The sequence below is a fragment of the Coenobita brevimanus genome, chromosome 26 (assembly GCF_032717465.1).
Source record: "Coenobita brevimanus isolate Jiangsu-jjx chromosome 26, ASM3271746v2, whole genome shotgun sequence".
NCBI classification, from domain to species: domain Eukaryota; kingdom Metazoa; phylum Arthropoda; class Malacostraca; order Decapoda; family Coenobitidae; genus Coenobita; species Coenobita brevimanus.
The window spans coordinates 5,852,736-5,874,413 of record NC_136979.1 but is presented as its reverse complement, the minus strand read 5'-3'; the positions used below and the strand labels follow the sequence as shown (position 1 = coordinate 5,874,413).

General features: G+C 41.6%; 1 protein-coding gene across 1 annotated transcript; it reads right to left on the bottom strand.

Moving 5' to 3' along the window:
* Nucleotides 1-1,819: 1,819 nt before the first annotated feature.
* LOC145394142 (uncharacterized) lies at nucleotides 1,820-19,870 on the bottom strand. The gene is made up of 11 exons (XM_080268122.1): nucleotides 19,803-19,870; nucleotides 19,159-19,438; nucleotides 17,696-17,843; nucleotides 12,850-12,961; nucleotides 12,340-12,514; nucleotides 9,424-9,580; nucleotides 6,556-6,717; nucleotides 5,080-5,279; nucleotides 4,014-4,102; nucleotides 3,692-3,843; nucleotides 1,820-2,010 (listed from the first exon to the last, which is right to left on the bottom strand). The coding sequence occupies exons 1-11, from the start codon at nucleotides 19,868-19,870 to the stop codon at nucleotides 1,820-1,822; spliced, it is 1,734 nt and encodes a 577-aa protein (XP_080124248.1).
* Nucleotides 19,871-21,678: the final 1,808 nt, after the last annotated feature.

Sequence of the window (21,678 nt, the reverse complement as noted above, 5' to 3'; positions counted from 1 at the left end):
CTGGTGGGGGGGATGCATCCCCCCATCCCCCCCCCCTCGGATCCATCCCTGACAACCGGGCACACATGTGTTGTTCACACGGCAGACAGAGCTGTGGTGAGGTAGTGGTTGTCCAGTCCTAGGTCAAGAGACGTCGGGCAGGAACATTTCGATGGTTTGCCCGTGGTTTTCCTGCTTATGACGTCATCTTCACTCGTGCCTGCCACCCACCCCCTAAACGTGTGAACTGGAACGTGATTTGGTAACGATGTTTGCCCGTCGGGCACTGACCGCTCGTTTGGACGGGGCCTTATCCAAGGTCACTGACTTTTTCTCTTTTTTTCTGCCTCTAGCAACCCCATCCACAACGTTTACGCTTCTCGCCTTAGTCACATTATTATTATTTTTTAATCGGACCACCACTAAACTATTTTGTTCGATCTGCTTTTCAAACTGGAGGTATAGAGACAGTAAGAACCTCACCATGTTCGTGCTGAGTTGAATAAAACAAGTCCAAAGTTATTAAGAATAAAACATACGTGATCGAACTAAGATTATTATATAAAAGCTAAGTCAGGTCTGTCAACCCTTACAATCCTTTCAGTACGATGTCTTGTTTGGGATTATGTTGCCTCCAGCATAATTTAATCTGCTTTTGAAAGATCTCAGACAAAATTATTGAAGAGCTTTTTAACTTTTCCAGCTTAAACTATGAGAAAAGTAACCTAGTGTTAAAGAATTATGTCCTTGTAGTTAAACCTAAATCTCTGTTCAGTAACCGCAATTCAAGATCTCTCCAGTAAGTAATCAGTCGTCATCCTTTGTGTGGCATGATTGTCATTGTACTTTGTTACCCACCTTCAGTTCTTCATCCTGCAAATCTTCCACACAGCCATTTAGTACCCAGTTAATTTGATTACTTCTCCATTTCTTTAGTTTTACTTCTGCCACCCCACCCACTCACCCCAGTCCACCCACCCACCCAGTCCACTGTACTTCAACACCCAGTCTTACACTGGTTCACTATCAGAGCATTTATTATCCCGACTGACTTTCCACGAATACTAATTTCATACATTCAGACGCCTGAATGCCCATTCTAACTCCCTTCTTCATTAAGGTTTTGTTTTGCTGTCTGAATAAGTAAATTTGTCACACTATATTTACCTCCGCCAATGAAGCTGGAGGAGGTTATGCATTCACCTGTGTTTGTATGTCTGTCCACAAGATATTTCCAAAAGTTCTCAATGAATTTCAATAAAATTTTGTGGAAGGGTGGGCCATGGGCCAAGAAAGAATTGACAGTTTTGGGACGGATTCGGATCCAGATCCTATGTATCCCACACAATACCGCCACGGATCCGGATCCATTATAATGGCATTGGAGGAGGTATGCGCTCTAAGTGCTTTCTAGTTAATGTTTGATTTCCTGCCAATTAAATTTAACAACTTTGGCATTCTAGTCTACCACTGTCTTTGCATGTTAAAACCTACTTTTAACTTCATAAATAGCCCTTATCCTATATACAGTATATCGAGTTGTTAATAAAGGTGTCAACAGTACATCTACACCTTTAAGTCTTTTAAAAAAATGCACTCATTTATATGCAGACTGTCAGGTGCTATTTACTGGAGCTCTGATATAAGAAAGCAGTACAATAAACGTTCATGTTAACTGGATACATTAACATTTCTTAGTTTGCACTTTTTAACCTCCCCGGAGCTAAGAAAGACAACTTTATAATATTAATATTTATGATACATTTACATTTTTTTTATCATGTACACTATAAACAACTCTGAACATTAAAAACTAGTACTTGAAGGTGGTTGTATGGTATCACTGTGGCTGTTTTCTTGGCGTGAAAAATGACGGCCTTGGCAGCCTCCCACGCAGATACAGGGCCACCAGGACAACCATTAGCACCAGCACTATACACACCAGCACCACCACCACACTCGTGAACACCGCGCTGGAGTAGCAGTCTGTCAGTAGTGCTTCCTCAACATGCGCAGAAGCCAAGGGGATCTCTGGTTGAAGTAAAGAGAATACAGTCATTGACCTTTCAATCCTAGGAGTTTACAAAGCTGACAATGCCTGGCAGTAACCAGGATAACTCATTTTGTATTCAAGTAGTTGCTGGAAACCATTTTGAACATGGTACACCCGTCTTCACGGTCAAGAATCTTAAACTGCTCTGCAGAAAGTGCTTCTTAAAATTAATTTAAACTAAGATTGCTTGTACATTCCCAGGCTCATCTATTGTAGGAGTTAGCTTGTCGGAGTGCAGAACACCACACTCTGACTGGCCATTCCTAGAAATCTTATATAATGGAAAATAGTTTACCATGATGGTGTGGTGCACGAGTTGTGTTAATGTTGATGTGGGTGTGTGTGGGGGGGGGGTACACTGCTCATGGAAATGCATTTAACAATTATTTAAAAAAAATGAAAGTGTGACTTCAAATATTAGCATTAACACCAATTAGGCCTATCCTTAGAAACTCTCAAAGTTTCCAAGAACCCATGCAATAGGAAACTAGTGCAACAATTATCAAATAACAGTGATGCCTTGCCTGAAATTTTGACCTCGACCCATGACCTCTGATCGATTTACACCAAAATCGTAACACGTCGTTCTATCTCCACGCAATGGGTATGCCTAATTTGATACATATCTGATAGTTCGTGATATTAAAATGCACACATACATGCAAAACTGATTACAGTTACTACGTTTTCGGCGTTGCCAAAGATATTTACAAATACTAAAGCAAATGGCTGACCAATACATTAGCCAACTTAACTCTTGCTTGTATGCGTCCTTGCCTGGTTACAGCTCCAGGCTGTGCGTTTGGGTGCACCACACCCTGTCAGTTTTTACTTTTCATCCAGCCAGCACAAATAACTTATAAGAAGCTTTCTAATATCCCACTTACAATTGCAAGAGCTTAATCAAGGAATTTTCATCTTGCTGTTCATTCCTGTACCCAGAAATGATAACCTCTATCTTACTCAGAATGCTAAAGCTCCAGTCACCAGATTTCAGTTTTCTTTGAAATACCACTGTGGCTTATTCAGAGAAGCAGGACAGTGTACAAGCTGGTTGCTATGTTTGACATATTTTTCAGAGGGAGGATGAATGGGAGAGAAGCCAGGAGCAACGTCAGGTGGGGATTTTTGGATTTTTGCCCCATGGCCTGTGCTGACTACTTACCCCTTGGCACTGTAAATGGGTGACTGGGGAAATTACCGATGCCACGGAGGTTCATAAAATATAGTTTATTATAATTTAGCCTAGTCAACTGCCTAGTTCTTTGCCATTTTTTACAATAAAAATTCAATGGCCGCTTTATCACTTCATATAACTATTATTTGCCCACGTTAAGCAATATTCTGCAGCTGCTTTCCCGTAGCTTAGGGCCAAAATAAGAAATATACTCTGGCTCTTCACCTTCTCCTATAGTCTTTCTTGACTAGCATCATACTCGTGTTATACCTCAACATTTAAGATAGTGAGATGGTAGTTTTAAGCCAGGTTAGAGTGGACAGTAACTAGAGTGGACAGTAACTAGAGTGGACAGTAACTAGAGTGGACAGTAACTAGAGTGGACAGTAACTAGAGTGGACAGTAACTAGAGTGGACAGTAACTAGAGTGGACAGTAACTAGAGTGGACAGTAACTAGAGTGGACAGTGGCGGTGTACTTACTCTCCGATCCTCCCTCCTCCGGCAGTTGCACCTCTATGGATCGCCTCATATCCACGCTGTCCACCTCGTGAGCACCGCTCTCAGCCACCGCCTCTGCCTGTCTCCTCTTGCGTCTCTTGATTTCTTCAGAGACCCTCGGGTGGAAAGCCTCGCTGGGAGAGGAAAAATTTTTACATCAAATACTCGAAATTATGTTAGATTTTGTGGCATTTGCAGATTTTACTTGATGATGAACCTGTACCAGGGCAAAACTGGTACTATACTCTTTTCGTCTAAATTTGACTCAGATTTTCGTCCTTTTGCAGACTTTACTTAGCCTCACCTGCACGGGGCCGGCTCTGGACATTCCTTGTAGCACACCTGCACGTTACACTGGATGATCAATTTCAGCGAGGTGGGGAAGCGGAAGGCCTGAAAAAAGTTGTCAGCGCGTATTCAACAATTTGCACAATTAACTTGACAGATGGCACGCTGAAATCTCATGCCATGTTCATCTCTCACGTTGGGCTCAGTGATCGAAAGTGGCACACCAGAGTCAGGTTTGGTTAGGAATTTTCTAATCATGGTTGGTTAGCATTATCCAAAACTGGCGTCACTTTTATTCGAGCCCTTCATAACTTTTTTACGTGTCATGAAATTTAAGGACTTTATTATGGATATCAAACTATGCAATCTTATGGTTTCCCATTATAAAATACCCAGTATAAAATATGTAGCTTGCGGTATAGCACCAGTAATGTTAGTTGTAACCCCACTGGAGTAATCTATGTGAACCTGGTGGATTGCAGGCCGTAGTTGCCCCAGTCCACCATCTTACTTTCTGGGGACAGGGAGGATTGAGGGATAGTTTAACCGGGCAGCTCCACCTCCGAGCCATCTGTGCCACCATGCGGAGTCCCTCTCCTGTACTAATCCTATAACAATTGAAAGGCAAAGAACAGTCAACATCGAAGGTTGTCCTTCCTGCTTCTCTCCAAGGATTTCGAATACCAGCGTGGTAAATCCTCGGCAAACAATTATGACATTTAGCCTATCTTCAGCCAGATAAATTTACTGTCAGTTGCTTCGGATATACCACACTGCTTTTCAAAGTCCTTGGTGAGAGAGAATCAAGAGAGGCGAAACTTTTGATGAGCGTACAGTGGGCAACAAAAGGCCTGTATTCACTACTCTTTCCATGGGTTTACGCGATCAACCTTAGGAATCCGCAGCAGCTGACACCGATGGCCATACTTCGCCACAGATCAGTGATCAGTGTCATGAGCGTCTTCTGTTCGGATGCAAAAGGCTAATCTTCTAGGCCCATGAACAGAAGAGCAGTAGAGGAGATGAGACTTCTGTTCCTGACTCTACTGTATATCCAAAACGAGTACAGTTAATAACGAAACCTTGAAGTGTGCATAATGAAGCGTGACTAGGTTTCCGTCGGTGGTGGTGTGTTTCTCCTTGATGAAATGTGAGAAGACCTTGGGCTTGACCGAGCAACCCCCCTTGATGACCGTGGCCTGACCACTGTATATACGTGCCTCGCTGGTCACCTCCCGACCGCCACTAGTGTCCCACTCAATGCGCTGCTTGTCCTCTCCTCCTGGGGCATAAAAATTTAAATAGTCTAGATGTAGTAAGAATGGTATAACAAACTTAATGGAGATAGTTTATAATCCCTATAGTAAGCGAAGGCCTTTCCTGACGCCTCGGAAGGAACACAGCCAGCCTCGAACACCATTCCTCGACAGGACCACATTTCGCGTTTTCCTTGTTCGTAGGAACCAACGTCTGGACAGTTACATAATTTTCACGTTAGCCTGGCCTAGATTTTCGTCCTTTTGCAGTTATTTTATGTAGTTCAGTGTAAAAAAGAAGATGATACAGTTCTACATTGTTTTCGTAGCATTTCTTCGTGACATTCAAGTGTTAATATATTGTTACGTTTTCAAAGTTAAAAGATAGAGGATTTAGGCCTAGTTAAAGTTAAGAGGGTATAGTAAACTTTCCTCACTTGTATACAATTTCTAATCCTGCATGGTACTTATGACACACAATTATCTGCAATATGAAATAAGAGATTACGTTAACGTTCTTTTGTATGTTATTTAAATTCATAATGTACAGTATATAAGAAACGCGTCCTTTCAAAATAAAGGCTAAACAGGCAAAATGAAATAAGAGGCCAGATAACACCCAAAGCTCACGAGAAAATTAAGACTATTTTATTTTACTCGCACTACCCCTAGATTATTCAACTTAGGGGAATCCCATTGTAGAATGTATATGAAAGTTTTTCTAAAGCGCCAAAGACTTGAAGCTTTGATAAAAATAAAAGTTAAGAAAAATTGAACGAGCCAAAATAAAAATTCTTTCATTTCAGAGGGTTGAAAAAGTCATCGGATGGAAGGGGTACCCAGAGCATTCTGGGTCTGGAAGAAATTATACCTTTGTTTTGAAGTTTTACTGAAGGTGGTCCAGGTCGTGCCACAACTGCTGTATCATGAACTTCACTGTGGGTAGAACTTCTTGCATAAGAACTGCTGGCACTGAATTTCATAACCATACGCCACCTGCCTCTTCCTAAGCTATTTATTTTTCACTAGAAAAACATTATTTCGTAACTGAAAATATATAAATAAAAACTATCACTGCAGATAATTTTTTAATGAAGTGGGCAAGCCCGATCACAGAGTGGACCAAGGAGAACACTTTAAGGGTTCTGGAGGTATCCTCTGGAGGAACAGAGCCTAGTGGCATCCCGGTCACCCATCTGGATTCGCCACTGACACCGTAATGCCACGAAACCGACATTGCCATGCAGAATACGGCCCTAAGCCCTATTCCAAATTTCGGTCAACACCACCTCCACAACTCACCATCAACGGCAAAGCAAGCGATGATATTGGAGTCGAACCAGTAAACGTTGTCCGAGAGGGTGAAGATCAACGTAAGGACGTCCCCGACAAAGACCAGCTCGTTGTTCAGTGGGGGTGCCGTCGGTCCCTCGCCTCGTTGTATCTCCATCCACATTTGAGGACCTGCCAAAATTCAATGGATTTCAGTCTCTTTTCCAGAAAGTTTTTCCATATACCCTGCTGTACAGTCTTAACCTCTGAATTACGATTTTTTTTTTTTTTTTTTGGTATCTCCTCGGTGGTTAAGTGTTTAGTGCTGTTTTCTACGAAGCTTCCGATCTGACGACGCCGGTCCGAATCTTTGTGTGGGCAGCTCACGCCACTACTTTGAATTACATCCACCACTTATGTGTTTGTAAGAAAAATGAGTACCTAAAGTAACACCATGGAGATATGAAAGGTTACTTAGATGATTCAGTGGCCTTGTATCTTAGAAGAGTGGGTGAATAATCTGCCACAGGCTTAAAGGCTTCAGATGAGCACAGGTTAAGCGTCTTTGAATTTGCCGCCTTTTATTTGTTCAGTACTTTTAAAATCTAGGATTTAATTAAGTTTGGAAGACAATGTTTCAAATCAAAACGCAAAATAAACCCTTTACTTAATCCTTCACTGTTAGTTATTATTCCTACCTTTCCTGTTGTCCAGTGGCAGCTTAGCATGAAAACGATTTATCGTGATGAAAGAACGCTGACCAAACCGGGTGATTTAATCTCTTAAGCCTTAACACCCACGTAGACTTTCCACATGCTCTGGGGTAGGAAATATCTAATGAACCACTCAGTCACTGATACACCTGCCCAACATGACTGCAGGTATACTTTATCTTATGGGTGCTTGCTTGTAAATTCCGTGACCATTCGGCATTTTATTTTTTCATCATCGTAAGCAATATTTGAAACTTGACACTTATTCTCAGTACCGCCCTACTATCTTTAAAAGTAGAAGAGTGTCTTACGACACCCTTTACCGACACTTTCACAGTTCTAAACTTGCTATACTTAGTAGCAACGAGTCAACCTTATGTCCTCGAATTAACTTTCACCTTGTATTTAGTTACCATAATGCATGGATAATTCACTTTACTGGTATGTTTGTGAAGTATTACGTGCCTGTACTGAGATACTACATTAGTTTAAACAAGCAGCCTCACACAACTGAAAATATGATGGGCTGGGGGGTGCAGGGTTTTAGTAAAATAAATCAGACTTCCCACCCAGCAGAAGACCGACCTTTATACCTTACAACTGGCAGAATAAAGTGCTTATTCGAATTTAAAGATTCATGATCCCTTAGAAAATATAGCAATGAATTTGATTTTTAATTATATATACCCATATTGATATGTACAGTATCTTCGTTTACTTCAGAACTTACGTGAAACTTATGTAGTACCAAAGATCAGCTAATGGTATGCATCATCCTAGAAGTCATGTGAAATGTCCTATAAATACTGATAATCAAGGACAGATTTCAAACATTTTCGTTATTAGTAACTGTCACCTGTTAAACCAGTACCATTTACATTCGAAGGGTCTGATGCAGTGTATGTCACATAAGTTACTAGCTGCAGTTTTATGTTCTAGTCTTAAGAGTTCGAAAAGGTTAATTAAAAAAAATGGATCTTTAAGAAAATCGTATTTGCAATTCAATACAGAAGGTGTACAGAATTTGTGGTTGCAACAAACTTCCATTTCTTAGACAAAAGACAAATCTGCTTCTCGGGTATTAGATAGAGAGAAAAAAAGGGCATAAGAGAACAAATTTGCTGCCATTAAGATATGAATAAAGGTCATGTGCTATGGCCACTACAAACCCCTGAATGATGATCCACTGTTCGGGGGCCAACCATCCACTTGGGGTTTATATAACTAATAGACTGACCTTTACTCCATGACCATATATGAAGGACAGTTCAAGCAAATGGCTGCCAGGTCAACACACTTTTTTTTTTTTATTCCAGAGCCCTAAAAGACAGCCGCAAACACTACCTACCCGCTACGGTATACGACAAAACTGCTAATAACGAGGACCCGTGGAGAGATATGAACGAGTTTTGGTGAAATAAAAGGAAAAAGATATCTGTCCTTGTCTAAGAAACTGTGTGGGTAATGAAACTTAGGCGATCGAGATTCTGCCACTACTTCACGATATTCTTCGACAATAAATTTAAGAGATTCTTCCACAATAATTAAGAGCCGCGGTGTGATACCAAATACAGCGCCTACGTTGCCTATACAGTCTTTAACTGAAGGAAATGGACTGCTTTCAAGTCATGGTTGCTTGAAATTCGATGGGCGTTATGAGGAAGGAATGAAATCTTGGTTTCTGATCAAATGACCCTACAGCCTCATTACACAGCCATGAACAGAATACTTAGGGATCTTCGTCCAGCTAGAAAAACGCGCTGTACAGTAGCCCTTGACAGATATGGCTAGCGGCTTACTCCAGTGACTAAGATTTAAAACTTGAATGTAGGTAAGGTTTTGTATTAATATAACCGCTATTATCCGTGCTATAGAATTCAAGTGATTCTGTAGTCTGTTCACTGACCCTGCTATGTAATCACATTTTATCGACACAAAAAGTTGCTAATAAAACTGGAATGTAGTATTGAAAGTTGTTTGGGTAAAACATATTTCTATAATGGCACTAGTATTGGGCGGTGCCGCAGTACTTGTGAGCTCTTGTAGATGACATTGCTGATGATTTTTACTACTACAACTACTGTAAAATGTATGAAACTGCTGGAATAATAAAACTGAACGATACTTCTACAATATCGCTACTACTACTACGAGCAAAGAATGCTGATGTGAGGTGTCTAGTGACCTGGGTGCTGTGACTCCTCCAGTGTGGCCAGCAGGTGCCGAGTCTCCAGCCGCCACTCCACTGTCTTGTTGAAGTCGTCGGGGCGGTCACAACGCACGATCACACTGGAGTCGTCCTCACACACTATGTCCTGTTCCCACTGGACCATCAGGCGGTGCTGGGGAGGGGGAAGTTGATAAAGGACGTCTAGATCACGAGTTTCTACCTTTTTCATTTCAGCATCCTCAAAAAATTTACTCACCCTTGGGTTTACTAGTCTTTGAATCACTGCTCATTTAGGAGTGCTAGTGGTCATGATTTCTTGGGTCCATGTTTTTAAATACAGTTTCATATTTTGGCGGACAATTAGGTAAAAGGAAAAAGCATGCATTTTATTCCAATGCTATCTGACAAGTACTGTATACCAATCACCTTTTTCTGACATCATATCAAAGATAATCACTAATGGGTAAGAAAGACTCAAATGTTAGCCAATGGAGGAAAGCTGGTAACAAAGGTGATATTTTGGATGAATTTTTGATTCAGACTATACCATCCTGACAAAGATATTTAAACATAGGATAACTGGACATGAACTGACTAGACTACCATCTCAAGTTGTGCTGACTTCTCTTTTTCAATAGGTAGGAAACTAGCCAGGAAACTAGCCTGGAAATGTTAAAACAGTCCTCGTCTATAAGTAAATTGTGGCTTGTACATTTTTTTTTTTTCTCCGGCACAAATAGATACCAGCGCCACTCCTTTTATCACTGGCAGAACCCAAACGTATTGCTTGGGTCCATAGTGGTACATACATAAGATAACCTGAATATCAATCCACATTTTCTTCAGTTACGAAACAATATGGAACGTCTGTTTGGCTCCAAGCTTACAATACTACATTTCTAAAGCCATTGCTCAGTCTCGTTATTTACAGAAACGAATACATATTTGAAACCACAACTGTACATTTAACAGTTTGTGAACCCATAGTCTTGTGTTAAAGAATAAAACAGCTAAAATATTCCTCCCATCCAAGGATTAGAAGTGACTGCCTTTGTCATTTAGGCGAGATGCCATACTTAAGAGGAACACTTCTAGAAAAGTAACAAAAATGTCACTTGTTGTCAAAGGGTAAAAACACCATTTAGTTCGTAAAGGGTGCGGGGAGGCTTCTCCACGATAAGCAGTTATAGATTAAAAAACTCCAACAGTTACTTTTCAAGCCACAAACTAACTAAATATTCTGCAGCCAAATCCATGAAGATGTCATCAAATTGTCATAAATAGTGCGGTCGGTGCAGTGCACAAACTAAGTCTACCTTAGTATGACAATAAAATGTTTAACTCAACGTCGGTTACAACTAACACCAAAATAAAACTGTCAAGAATATTCTAACAAAGCCGTGAGGCTTGCACTGTTATATCAAAGGACTTGTGTTACCGTCAATAACTCCAAACTATTTTCTGCAGCTCATACTCACTCGAGCTAAAGAGTTAACCTCTCTACGCCACCACCAAGAGGTTATCATGTCACTTAGGATCCAGTAGAGTTAATAAGACATACCTGATTTCTCTAATTCGAAAAGCCTGAAGTGAAGAATTTAGTCTGAGAACATAATTTAATATACAATTACGCTGTAGAACAGGTTAACCATCTGCAGAGTCATGACCTATTTATTTTATCGACCATTTTAACGAGTTAGGGGAAGACTCGTCCAAACTGAACGGTTAAGACTATCATTAACCCTATCACCAGTGCTCCCTCACAAAATCGCCTAGAGGTAGTGAGTGAAAAAAATCATCGTAGTGAAGGTGTAAACAGTGCAGTTAGGTCAACAGCTTAACAGAATAGTTTAACTATATATCTTAATCATTACCGGTACCATCAATTATTCATCTAAAGTCATTGCTCCCACGTGGGAATTTTGTCAAGGTAACGGAAGATGAGGAGAAATGGACTAAAGAGTTATAAGAGAAGGGTGAGTTGGAGAGAGGGCAGCCTGTTGAAGGGCAGGCTGTCATGGAAGTGATTCGTATACGGCCATCTATTCTAGGGTTAATGAGTCTGGCTATAGACAAATTTCGACCTGACAAAGACCCTCTGTAGGTAGAAGTCGGCCGGAATTTTTACAATAAGCATGATTTCCATTTGAACAGAGTTCTCCCATCCGAAGGGAGAAATGGGATTAATGTAATGGTGTTGTGATGAGAGGTAAAATGAGATGGTTTGTACTATCGCTCGAAAAAAAAAAAAAAAAAAAACTTACTCAGGTGAACGCAGGACTCCACAATAAACAGCTATTTGAACAGTGTCCGTAATTAATATTTCGTCGTCCGTTGTGTCTACATGACTCGCATCACTTTATTAAGGATATTTATTTGAGCGGTAGTACATGCTGAGGAGATGAAGGATGGCAAATATGTGCAAAAGTTTAGAAATGTGAACATCAGGGGTAGGGTTGCGAGAGGCTGATCGAAAAGACCTGAGACGAGGTCAGTATGACCTCTGGGATACGGGACTGAATAGGGAGGCTGCCAAAGATCGAGCAGGGTGGACAGCCACCATTAGGTGACCAAACCCGATGCATGCAGACATGTTGGAGCGTTTATAAACGATACGAACGATACGAAGGGATTAATGGTACTGGTAGGCTAAAAGCATGATTTACAATGTGTCCACCTTAATTAGATTTTTTTTTTGGAGCTTATTTTCATTAGGTCAGTGACAATAAGAATGTCATGGCTTTACCATAGCACTTCTACTCAATGGCAAGTACAGTACCACAGCTGTAGGCCAACATTATTCGTGAGTGGCACCGTATTCTAGTTTTAGTGTTGAGTGTAACCAAACACTGACGACTGGCAGACGAGAATTTAAGGTGGACAATACACTGTAATTAAGGAGTAATAAGATAAACTCGTCAGTGATCTAACCTCAATGACTGGGTCGAGGTAGGACTTTCCCTCGTGCTGTATGAAGCTCTGCTGGTCGCCGCAGGTGCCGTGCTGCAGGGTCAGCACCGCCTCGTGGGAGTTGCGGCCACGGAATAGCAGGCAGTTCGTGAAGTGGCCGTGGGGGTAGATGAAGCCGGAGAATGGTGCAGAGAATCTGGGAAATATCAGTAGATTTCATGCAGTTTGAAGGGTAACCCTCATTACCGATTAAAACATATGTATGAGGTTAATTATAAAGTTATTACGAATTAGTAATTTCTGGAAAAAACTTATGGAGTATTTCAGTGACAATAGTGACGGTTAGAAAAAAAAAAAAGTACTGATTAGAAGCTTGAATCAGATATCCTAGCTTTCCGGAAAATTGACTGCCCTATTTACAACATTATAAACCTCCAAATTCCCATCAAATGAGGGGGAGGGGAGGAACGTTATGGCAAGTTGTCAATGCCAAGCGAAACTGGGAAAACACAAACTGATGCTGCGACTAACCTGAATGTGACTGTCATATGCGTCTTCTCGCAGGCCACCTTAGTGTCGTCGACCCGCCTTACCCCAGCCTCACCCGCCAGGCTGGGGAACGGCCCAGAGTTCACCTGGGTACCTGCACGCAAAAAATTCTTCTTTAATTCTTTTATTTTTTATTTTTTTACTTTGTATGTACTTAATCTACTGCCGTTCCATTCAAGAATCGAAACTCTCCGAGCTGTTGGTGAACATTCAATGATTCACTAGCCCGAGATAAGCCTCCATAGTCACTGGCAGAATATTCGTTTTACGACTATTAAGTATTTTTCGTGATAATTCGTATTGTGTAAAGTAACTAAGATAGTACTATCAACATCGACAACATGCAAAGACAATTCCTCTCCTATTTACAGTCTCGTACACAATGACGTCAGACCAGCAGGAGTGGCAATTTCTATGTGTCAGTAAGAATCAAAACCTTCTGCATTAGGATTTTCACAAGTTACTATCATAGTCACTAATGAAGAGCCACTGTACTGTTCGCTTTACCTTGGCCTAAATATGCTGTCCCTATATCTTGACCATAGAGTCAAATTAATACTAGAATACGATGCTAGTCACGAAGAATATGAAATGGATGGAGCCGTAGCATTGTACCATTCAGCTATGAGAAACAAACTACAAATGGATTAAAATTTGGGCAATTTTTTTTTTTTTTTTTATCCGACTCACGGCATAGGCTTCACAGCTTGCTATCAAGGCCCAGCAGTCCTCCTACATACCATACACCTCTACATGTCACCACTTCGGCGCTAACACCCACCGTCCATATTGAATACATGCTAGGGCTGTCTCATGCAGGACTGGTGTATTGGTATTAGCGGGGGTATTTTTACGACATGTCGGCGGGTCTTCTGGTAGATCAGTAAAGCCTGATTTAATGAAATTTAAATCCTTAAACTGTTCCCTGCCCCAGCCGGGATTCGAACCTGGGTCCGTCAGGACTGCAGGCCACCTCTCTACCGATTGAGCCACCGCCTCCCCCAGGGAATGAACTATAGTATCAGTTAAATCTCACACACAGATCCAGATGGATACATAGATAATTAGGTGATACTTGACTCAATATACTGGGTTGGGATCTCTTATTTTGATCCAACAATGACATCCTTAACGCCATCACTCCACGTTGACCAAGTATTGTACATGAAAACAAGTTACATTAGTTCCTTCGGCCCGGTGGATATTTTATTCTTAGTGAATAGATAAGGTGAAGGTTATATTTTACCACTTCGAAGTCCCCAGTTAAGTGAAGTGTGTGGTAGTAACAGGTGTTTAAAATCGTAGTGAAAGGGATATATCACTTTGCTGACAGGACCACAGTACGGTACTAAAATAAGCGCCAGTGTGAAGACAGTTCCCCCCGTTTTTAACTTTTGAAGCATATGGTAACTGAATTTGACCTAATCTAATATTGCTAACTGTGGGATGCAGACTGGTCATATCTAAAATACAAGTGTTCCATAAATGACCCTCAGAAGTTAGCAGTTTTCTTACACCCTCGCTGTCTATTATAATACGGCCATTAGTACTTTTACTTTATTCAGCACTAAGACGCCAAAACCCATTTTCATGACCGAATTTCCACGACGTCACATGCAGTATTGCCTCGAACTTTTTTTCTCAATTCGAATTTTACTCTGATGAAGATAAACGTCTGTCTGGGACGGGATTAGAAAACTTCATTAACCCCCCCCCCACCGTGCTATAATATGCCCCATAATGTAAAAAAAATAATTAAGAATAGGTAAATACGATAACAGATCCTGACAAACCTTGCCTTATGACCCTAACCTGTGGCTAACTATAGGATCCTTTCTTGCCGTACCCTCAGTCCTCCGAGTTTGGTCTAAATCTGATCAAAATCAAAGCTGACCTTGTCATTGTGACTTGTTCTTAAAGTGTGATCCTCACACCTTTCACCAAAGTCGGTTGAAATATGATAAAAACTGGAAAAACTAGTAAACATCTATCCCTTTGTTACATAGTGATAGTAACATGCCGACATACTTCAAAGTAAAAAGTCATTGAGGTGACATCAACAAGCAGAGACTAGCATCTGAAACAAGTCTCGATACTCAAGCCGTTAACTAAACCTCTTAACCTTTGCTGACGTCTTATAACTTTATTCTTGCTCTTGCTTTATTTTACAGAGCTTGAGACTTTAAACTTAAGGGTTTTAGATATATCACAGACTGATCCTTTCACCACAAGGTCTTTCCGAAGTTTAATAAAACCGTCTGGAGGTAGCAAGATTAAAATATAAAAGACGTTCTCCCACTGAAGGGGTGACAGCCTATGCAAACATTATTCCTTGACTTGACCAAACCTATTTAGAAAGCTTCGGTATACGTCTACCGACTGCATAAGCCATTAAGGAAAACACTTTGCTAATCTTTCTCCCAGATGCCAGAGACACTGCCAGGGATTGCTTTCATGAAGGATCTTGTGCAATTTCTATGTTCCCATTGCAACTAATTAGTAATATTAGCACGTCATACTTCACTTCAGTATTCTCACTAGTTAGGCTACGAATGGTTTTGGTAGCTGTAAGACTGAAGATAAAAACAAAACTCAGTTTTATCCTTAACAATTGTGATTTGCGTCTATAGCCTCACCCTGGATCTGTGTCACCAGACACCTTAATCCCGCAATAGATTGCCACAGACGAATCTCATTTTACCTTGTCCTGTGCCATCAGGTTCTTTTCTCTCCAGTTCTCAACACCTCTTTCATACCTTTCCACCACAGCCCTCCATCTCATCCTAGTTTTACCCCTTCCCCTTCCATCTCGCCTGTTTTCCTGGTCAGTCTTATTCTCCAGCCTCTCCACATGCGCAGGTCATCTCAGTTTCTCCTAATGCTTCCTAGCACATCCACATTAACACCATGCTTTTAGATTCTATCAGTTACACTTATAGTTCATTCTTATACAGACTCGAACCAGGTCCCTCGCAACCGGAATAACTTGCAGCACACCACCCATTCAGAGCAGAGCCGAACTGAGTCAAGCCATTCCCTGTACATTCACAATACTTCTCTGCTACAGTGCAGGCAAGACTAACCATTTTTTTTTTTTTGGGGGGGAGGGGGCGGAGGGGGATGGGGGAGGTTGAGCACGCAAGACAGTTTGAGATGGTGGTGGTGACGAGGGATAGCAAAGCACCCTGTGATGGAAACTGTAGGTTGTAATGTGGATTTACCTCCCAGAATCTATAAAGGGGGGAGTGACAAACATGTGGGATGGGTCGAGAGGAGTCTGCAGGGAGGCTGGACAGTGTTATGAGCACTTAACCCCTTTAACCCCGTGTCATTTTTACTACCGTCAGGCAGTACTACATTCTACTTTGCAGAGTTCTGTAGCATTAGGTCATATCTGTATCTGACTCCCTGTACCTCCCCAGATCGAAATTCTAAACTAGTATAATAATCGTAGCGTAGCTACATGTATTGTACATGCTATGAAGTTCTCGGCAGAATTTGTAGTGAATAGGTTAATGAAAGATATATAACCTTCCCAGTTCGAAAAGTTTTAGGTCAGAGAGTCTAGAGGCTAAGAAAGTCTCCGTGGTGAAGGGGTACACTGGACCGGTAAGATTGGTGGTGGCGGCAAAACTCTGGCGGGCGAAAAGAAGATGGCATGCAGACCATATTGGTGGGTTGTGGGCATTGCAGTTTGCGCCTTAGCAGAAACGTTATTAGGATGCTAAAAGAAAAGGATTATCAAGGGGCAGACCAACCTAATTACAGGGTGGCTGACTGAGAAATAGAGCACGATGGCATTCCTTCGGAAAACTGGGGTGGCCATCAGGACGGCCAGGTATATTTCAGAGGGGGACGTTTTGTGCCATCCGGCCTCACCTTTAGCAGTGCCACTGCTAGAACTTAGTCTGGTGACTTTGTTCTTGCTACCTGCAAACTAATTTAGTTTCGGAATGCCTAACAAGTGGTTTATAAAGGATATACATTTTTAATGCAAAAAAAAAAAAAAATTGAGGGGTAGAAGCCTGAAAAAATTATTATATTATATATATATATATATATATATATATATATATATATATATATATATATATATATATATATATATATATATTTATATATTTATTTATATATTTATATATATATATTTATTTCCAGGAAAACGAAGGTGTGTCAAGATTTAACCCTTCCAGTTAGAGTCACCCCTAAGCTGAGCTGAATATACAGTAACTGTATATTATGGTAGCTACGTCGTCTGACTGAAAGGGTTCTGGGGAAGGGCAGAAATGTGTGACGGGCAAAAGAGTGGATAGGATGGACTGGAAATGACAAGTAATGAGGGTGAGGGAGGGAGGCAGCACATCCATTGGTATATTCCTAGTGATTTCGTTTACACTGTAGGCTACAGTACATCTATTCAATGACTGAGGAAAAGTATCGGTATTAAAACTACGTATGTTAAAATACGGTATGTAAAATAAATCTCAAAAGAGGTGCTACGAAGGTTCCTATGCCACCTGCTGGTACCTACGAATGTTAAAAGGCCATTTGTTTCCAAGTAGGCCTTCGGTGACTATGGCCGCCTTGTTATCTTCAGGCAATTTCGGGCGGAACTGGAGCTGTTTTCATTTATTCCTTCACTGGCGGGGCTCTCCATGACTAGTTTAGTAATAACACTAAACGACCGTACTGCAGGGGATTAATCTTGAGGATAAGCTTTAATTATAGTTAGGCAGTTTCATGCCTATACAAACCAAATCTAACAGCTACATTTTGTCCACTTTGCAGACTAAACATAATTATTAGAAAAGGCCCATTTAGTACCAACCATGAGGCAGAATGGGCCTGGCTGGAGTGATGCCGATTTGCTGCTGCTGTGATGGTGGTGGCGGTGACGGACGCACAACCTGGGGCTGGAGGTGGACCTGGCCCTGGCCCTGTGGAAGAGCTGGCGGCCGCTGGAGATGACTCACGAACTGGAACGGGGCAATATGTTTGGTAACTAGTTTACCCTATTTTATATATTTAGAGGTGACCAACGGGGACGAACCTTCACTGTAGGCCCGTGATGATAAACTACAGTATTTTGAGATTATATTACTTCAGCACCTGAGGCTAGAAGTGGACATTAACTCAGTTGAGATGGCAGGGGTGACTCACGAACTGGAACGGGGAAATAAATCTAACCCTTTCAGACAAGGAATGAAATTCACGTACACATTTCATGGTTAAGTACCTCTTTCATGAAAGACAAGGAATTAACATTACTATCTATCTATCTATTGCCAGACGCTTCACTCCCGTACGGGGTGGCCACAAACAAATCGCCTCCACGTCGCCCTGTCCCCCGCCATTTCACTGCCCTGCTCCCAACTCACACCCAACCTCTCTCATATACCCCTCCACTCCATCCCTCCATCTCATCCTATCACGTTCCTGGAAAAACAGGAGTTAATGAGTAAGTTGTTTGTTCGTGGATCTGAACTCAGGGATGGAAAATTTCTTTACATTCTTCCGGGTACTGGAATTATTCAGCCAAAAGGTATATAATACTGCATTTGTTAATGAACGCTGCATTAACCGGAGACTACCCCAAGGCAAAATCTAGAAAAGGAAAGGTTATCGAATTAGAAGAAAATTTTGCAGGGTAGTTGTCTCAAGACAAACATTTAGTGATATTTTCATGTGTCACACAGGTTTACAGGTAAGTGCGCTACCATGTTTACATTGCTTGCTACCCTCTATAACCGGCTAAATTCCATTTTATATGTTGAATTCGATAGAAAAGGCTTAAAGATCAAAGGAAATACAGGTACTGTAATCGTCTAACTTAGCCGAAGCTAATTAAAGAAATCTAACTAGCTACGTTAGTGATGTTCAAACACCAACCCCTTGAGTCAGATGTACTTTTCTTGCTACTTGCAGACGCTTGTATTCAGTCTGTATAGGTTTCTAGAGATAAAAAGAGGCTCTAAGATTTCCAGTTCAAAAATATTGCCAGTTTTATTTTTGCCCAGAGATACCCAGAATGAAAAATTAATCAGCGGATTTGAGAGTTGCGCTGTCACTGATCAGTCAAAACCAAAGCTAAGAATATATCTATCAAAGCCACATACTTGTATTCTTGGTAAAGGAAGAAAAAACTGTAGCGATGTAAAGGAAGTCATTTCCGCCAATAATAAAGAAAAGAAAGGGAAACATCGTACTTCTTGCTGCCCAGACAAGTTCTGTTTTCGGTTGCTACATTAAAGACAAAGGTTTGGAAGCACTTAGTTAACAGTTCATCATCACCTGGGACGGAACCTGCTGATGCGGACGTGGCACTTGCTGAGACTGTATTCGTGGCGCTTGTGATTGCCCTGGAGCTTGGTGTGGTTGTACCAGGGGCGCTTGTGGCTGTGGTTGGTCTTGCTGAGGTTGTGCTCGTGGCGCTGGTGGCGGTGGGTGGGCTTGCTGTGCCTGTTGCTGTTTCTGGGGCAGCGCCTGCTTGGATGAGTCCCCAGTGTAGCCGGGATGTGCGTTGCCTTTGAGTGCTGTGGCTGCCGCCAGCTGTAATATCACACTACGTGTTCTTAAAAGTAGAAAATTGCACATTACCAAAATAACTATTACCAGGAAAAAAAAAAAAAAAAAGCTAGGTATACTCGACACTATTCTGGTTACCTTTAACGTTAAGGTGCCGATATCTATAATTGCAATCAGTCAAACCTGACTTGTTTTCTTAAACCAAGGAGTGCAAGCAAGGCACCCCAAGGGCCAGAATAATTACAAATCCTTTCTCAGCTCATGAAATTGTTTCAAGCTTTGAATAATGAAAACTAGGGCAACTTCACAAAATGCAAATCACTCACCACAGAAATGAAGACGAAAGACTGACGCAAATAAAACATAGCTGATCGTCACCTTCCTTTCTTTCTGGTCACCAGACAACTGACGCCATGACCAAAAGCTGATTCGCACCTTGCCTTCTCGCACACTCCTCGATCACGGTGTCGACTCTCATGCTTCACTACCTATCTTAACCCCTTCAGCCCGAGGACGTCTTTCTACTGGATTCTTGCTACCTACAGACGATTTCATTCAGTTTAGGCTTTTTTTTTTTTTTTTTTTTTTCGAACTGGGGGTATATCTTAAGCTACAGTAAATTCGTCAAAGGTAGCACGAATAAGGCAGAAAAGCAACCGTATAAACTTTGTGAAAAACTTAAATCTTTCTGCTTGCCACATGTGATGATCTGTTAATGGGCGATAAAAAGATCATCATCATCATAATCATCCTTTAGAAAATTCTCAAATGAAGATGTTAAAATTTTTTAAAGATTGACAGTGTTGGGCTCGGTATTTGATTACTTGTAAAGCGGATAGGGAGCCAGTAGTTCATGCGTTTTGACCGAAGAGCATTCTGAACACTAGCCTACTGTATACCTCCTTATGGAATAATAATCTAGGCCTATTTGCAATGCCACTTAGATATATGGCCCTAGGAGTAAACAAATAGCCTACCTACTCGGCTCTCAATAGTGGTGAGATGAACAAGTTTTAGCCATCTCTCCGCTAGTTCGCCCATTGCCGTGTGATATCAGAATGCTCTCACTACCTCCATTGGTTAGGAGTGTCACCATGACTGATTCTCGGTATCTTTCCGTTGGAGGAAGAGATGAACCATAGGCCTTGGCATTGTGATTTTACGGATTGCCGGATCCGGCAATCCGTAAAATCACAATGCCGCCTAGGTCTGTCATTAGACCTTGAGATGAATGTTTCGCGACCCGTGCTGCAGATAAAGCCGGAAAATGTCTCGCTTCCAGCCACTGGCGCTACTCTGGACAGATCTTTTTGATTAAGGAAACTGGTGAATTTGCTGGGGAGGTAGACCAGGTAGAGAAACTTTTATCTCCTGTAAGCTGGAAAACGAGTGATGATGATGATGATGATGATGGTGATGATGACGATGATGATGATGTCTGTTTAGATACCCAAAAAGTTTTACATGACCTGGCTGAAGGGAATACGTCCGAAACTCCGTTCTCATGATTTAAAAGGGAATATGATTACTTATATTAAAAAGGTTCATGCTGGCAGGACACCCCCTGTCAGGTTACGCTGTAACCCAGGCTAACATTAAACATTTTGTCCAAGAATGTGTGCAGTGAACTTGTGTTCTTAGTACTACCTTATTCTGAATGCTGAAATTATTGATGTCCTGTCCTCAGCTCTTATTCCTCATATCAGAAATACACACTGATACAATGCGCTGATGATTGTGCAATATGGCACTTGTGGTCCCCCTTTGCAGTATGAACGCCTACAGCGGGACAATTCGCCATTGGCCATCCACCACCATCATCTCTACTGTGCCTTAAATCTCACTCTGGATGATGTCGATCAGCTGATGCCGTCCAAAAAAGGGTCTGAAAGTCACAGTTTTCACGTTCAAACCAGGTAGCTCCCAAATTCGAATACTAACGTGGCAGAGGTGGAGATCCACCAGCATAATATCCATCCTACCACTCTTATCACCTGAGTGCTGCTGCCTCATGCTCATCTGGAATCGAGCCGCTCTTCTCCCATGGTCTACCACTGTGCTTTCGAGGATCAGAGAGGGAGTGAGGGACAATTATATACTCGTAACTGGGCAGTGGAGATGCCCAGTTGCATCAATACCACCACAGTAGGCATTCCTCTGGAACACTACACCGATTGTACTGTATATTGCAGGCCCGTAGCCACCCTTTTCGAAGAAGGGGGGGGGGGTGTTCTTGCTGACTCTGGACTTGTTTTGCATCCGGCTGGTCAAAGGTCTGCTGCATGC

Bases quoted from the DNA above. Each gene is read 5' to 3' on its own strand.
- LOC145394142 (XM_080268122.1), bottom strand. From the start codon at position 19,870: ATGAGAGTCGACACCGTGATCGAGGAGTGTGCGAGAAGGCAAGGTGCG. The intron at 17,844-19,158 runs GTGATGATGAAC...GCCCCGTTCCAG, and splicing joins ATCAGCAGGTTCCGTCCCAG to TTCGTGAGTCATCTCCAGCG. The intron at 9,581-12,339 runs GTTAGATCACTG...CCCCCTCCCCAG, and splicing joins ACCTCGACCCAGTCATTGAG to CACCGCCTGATGGTCCAGTG.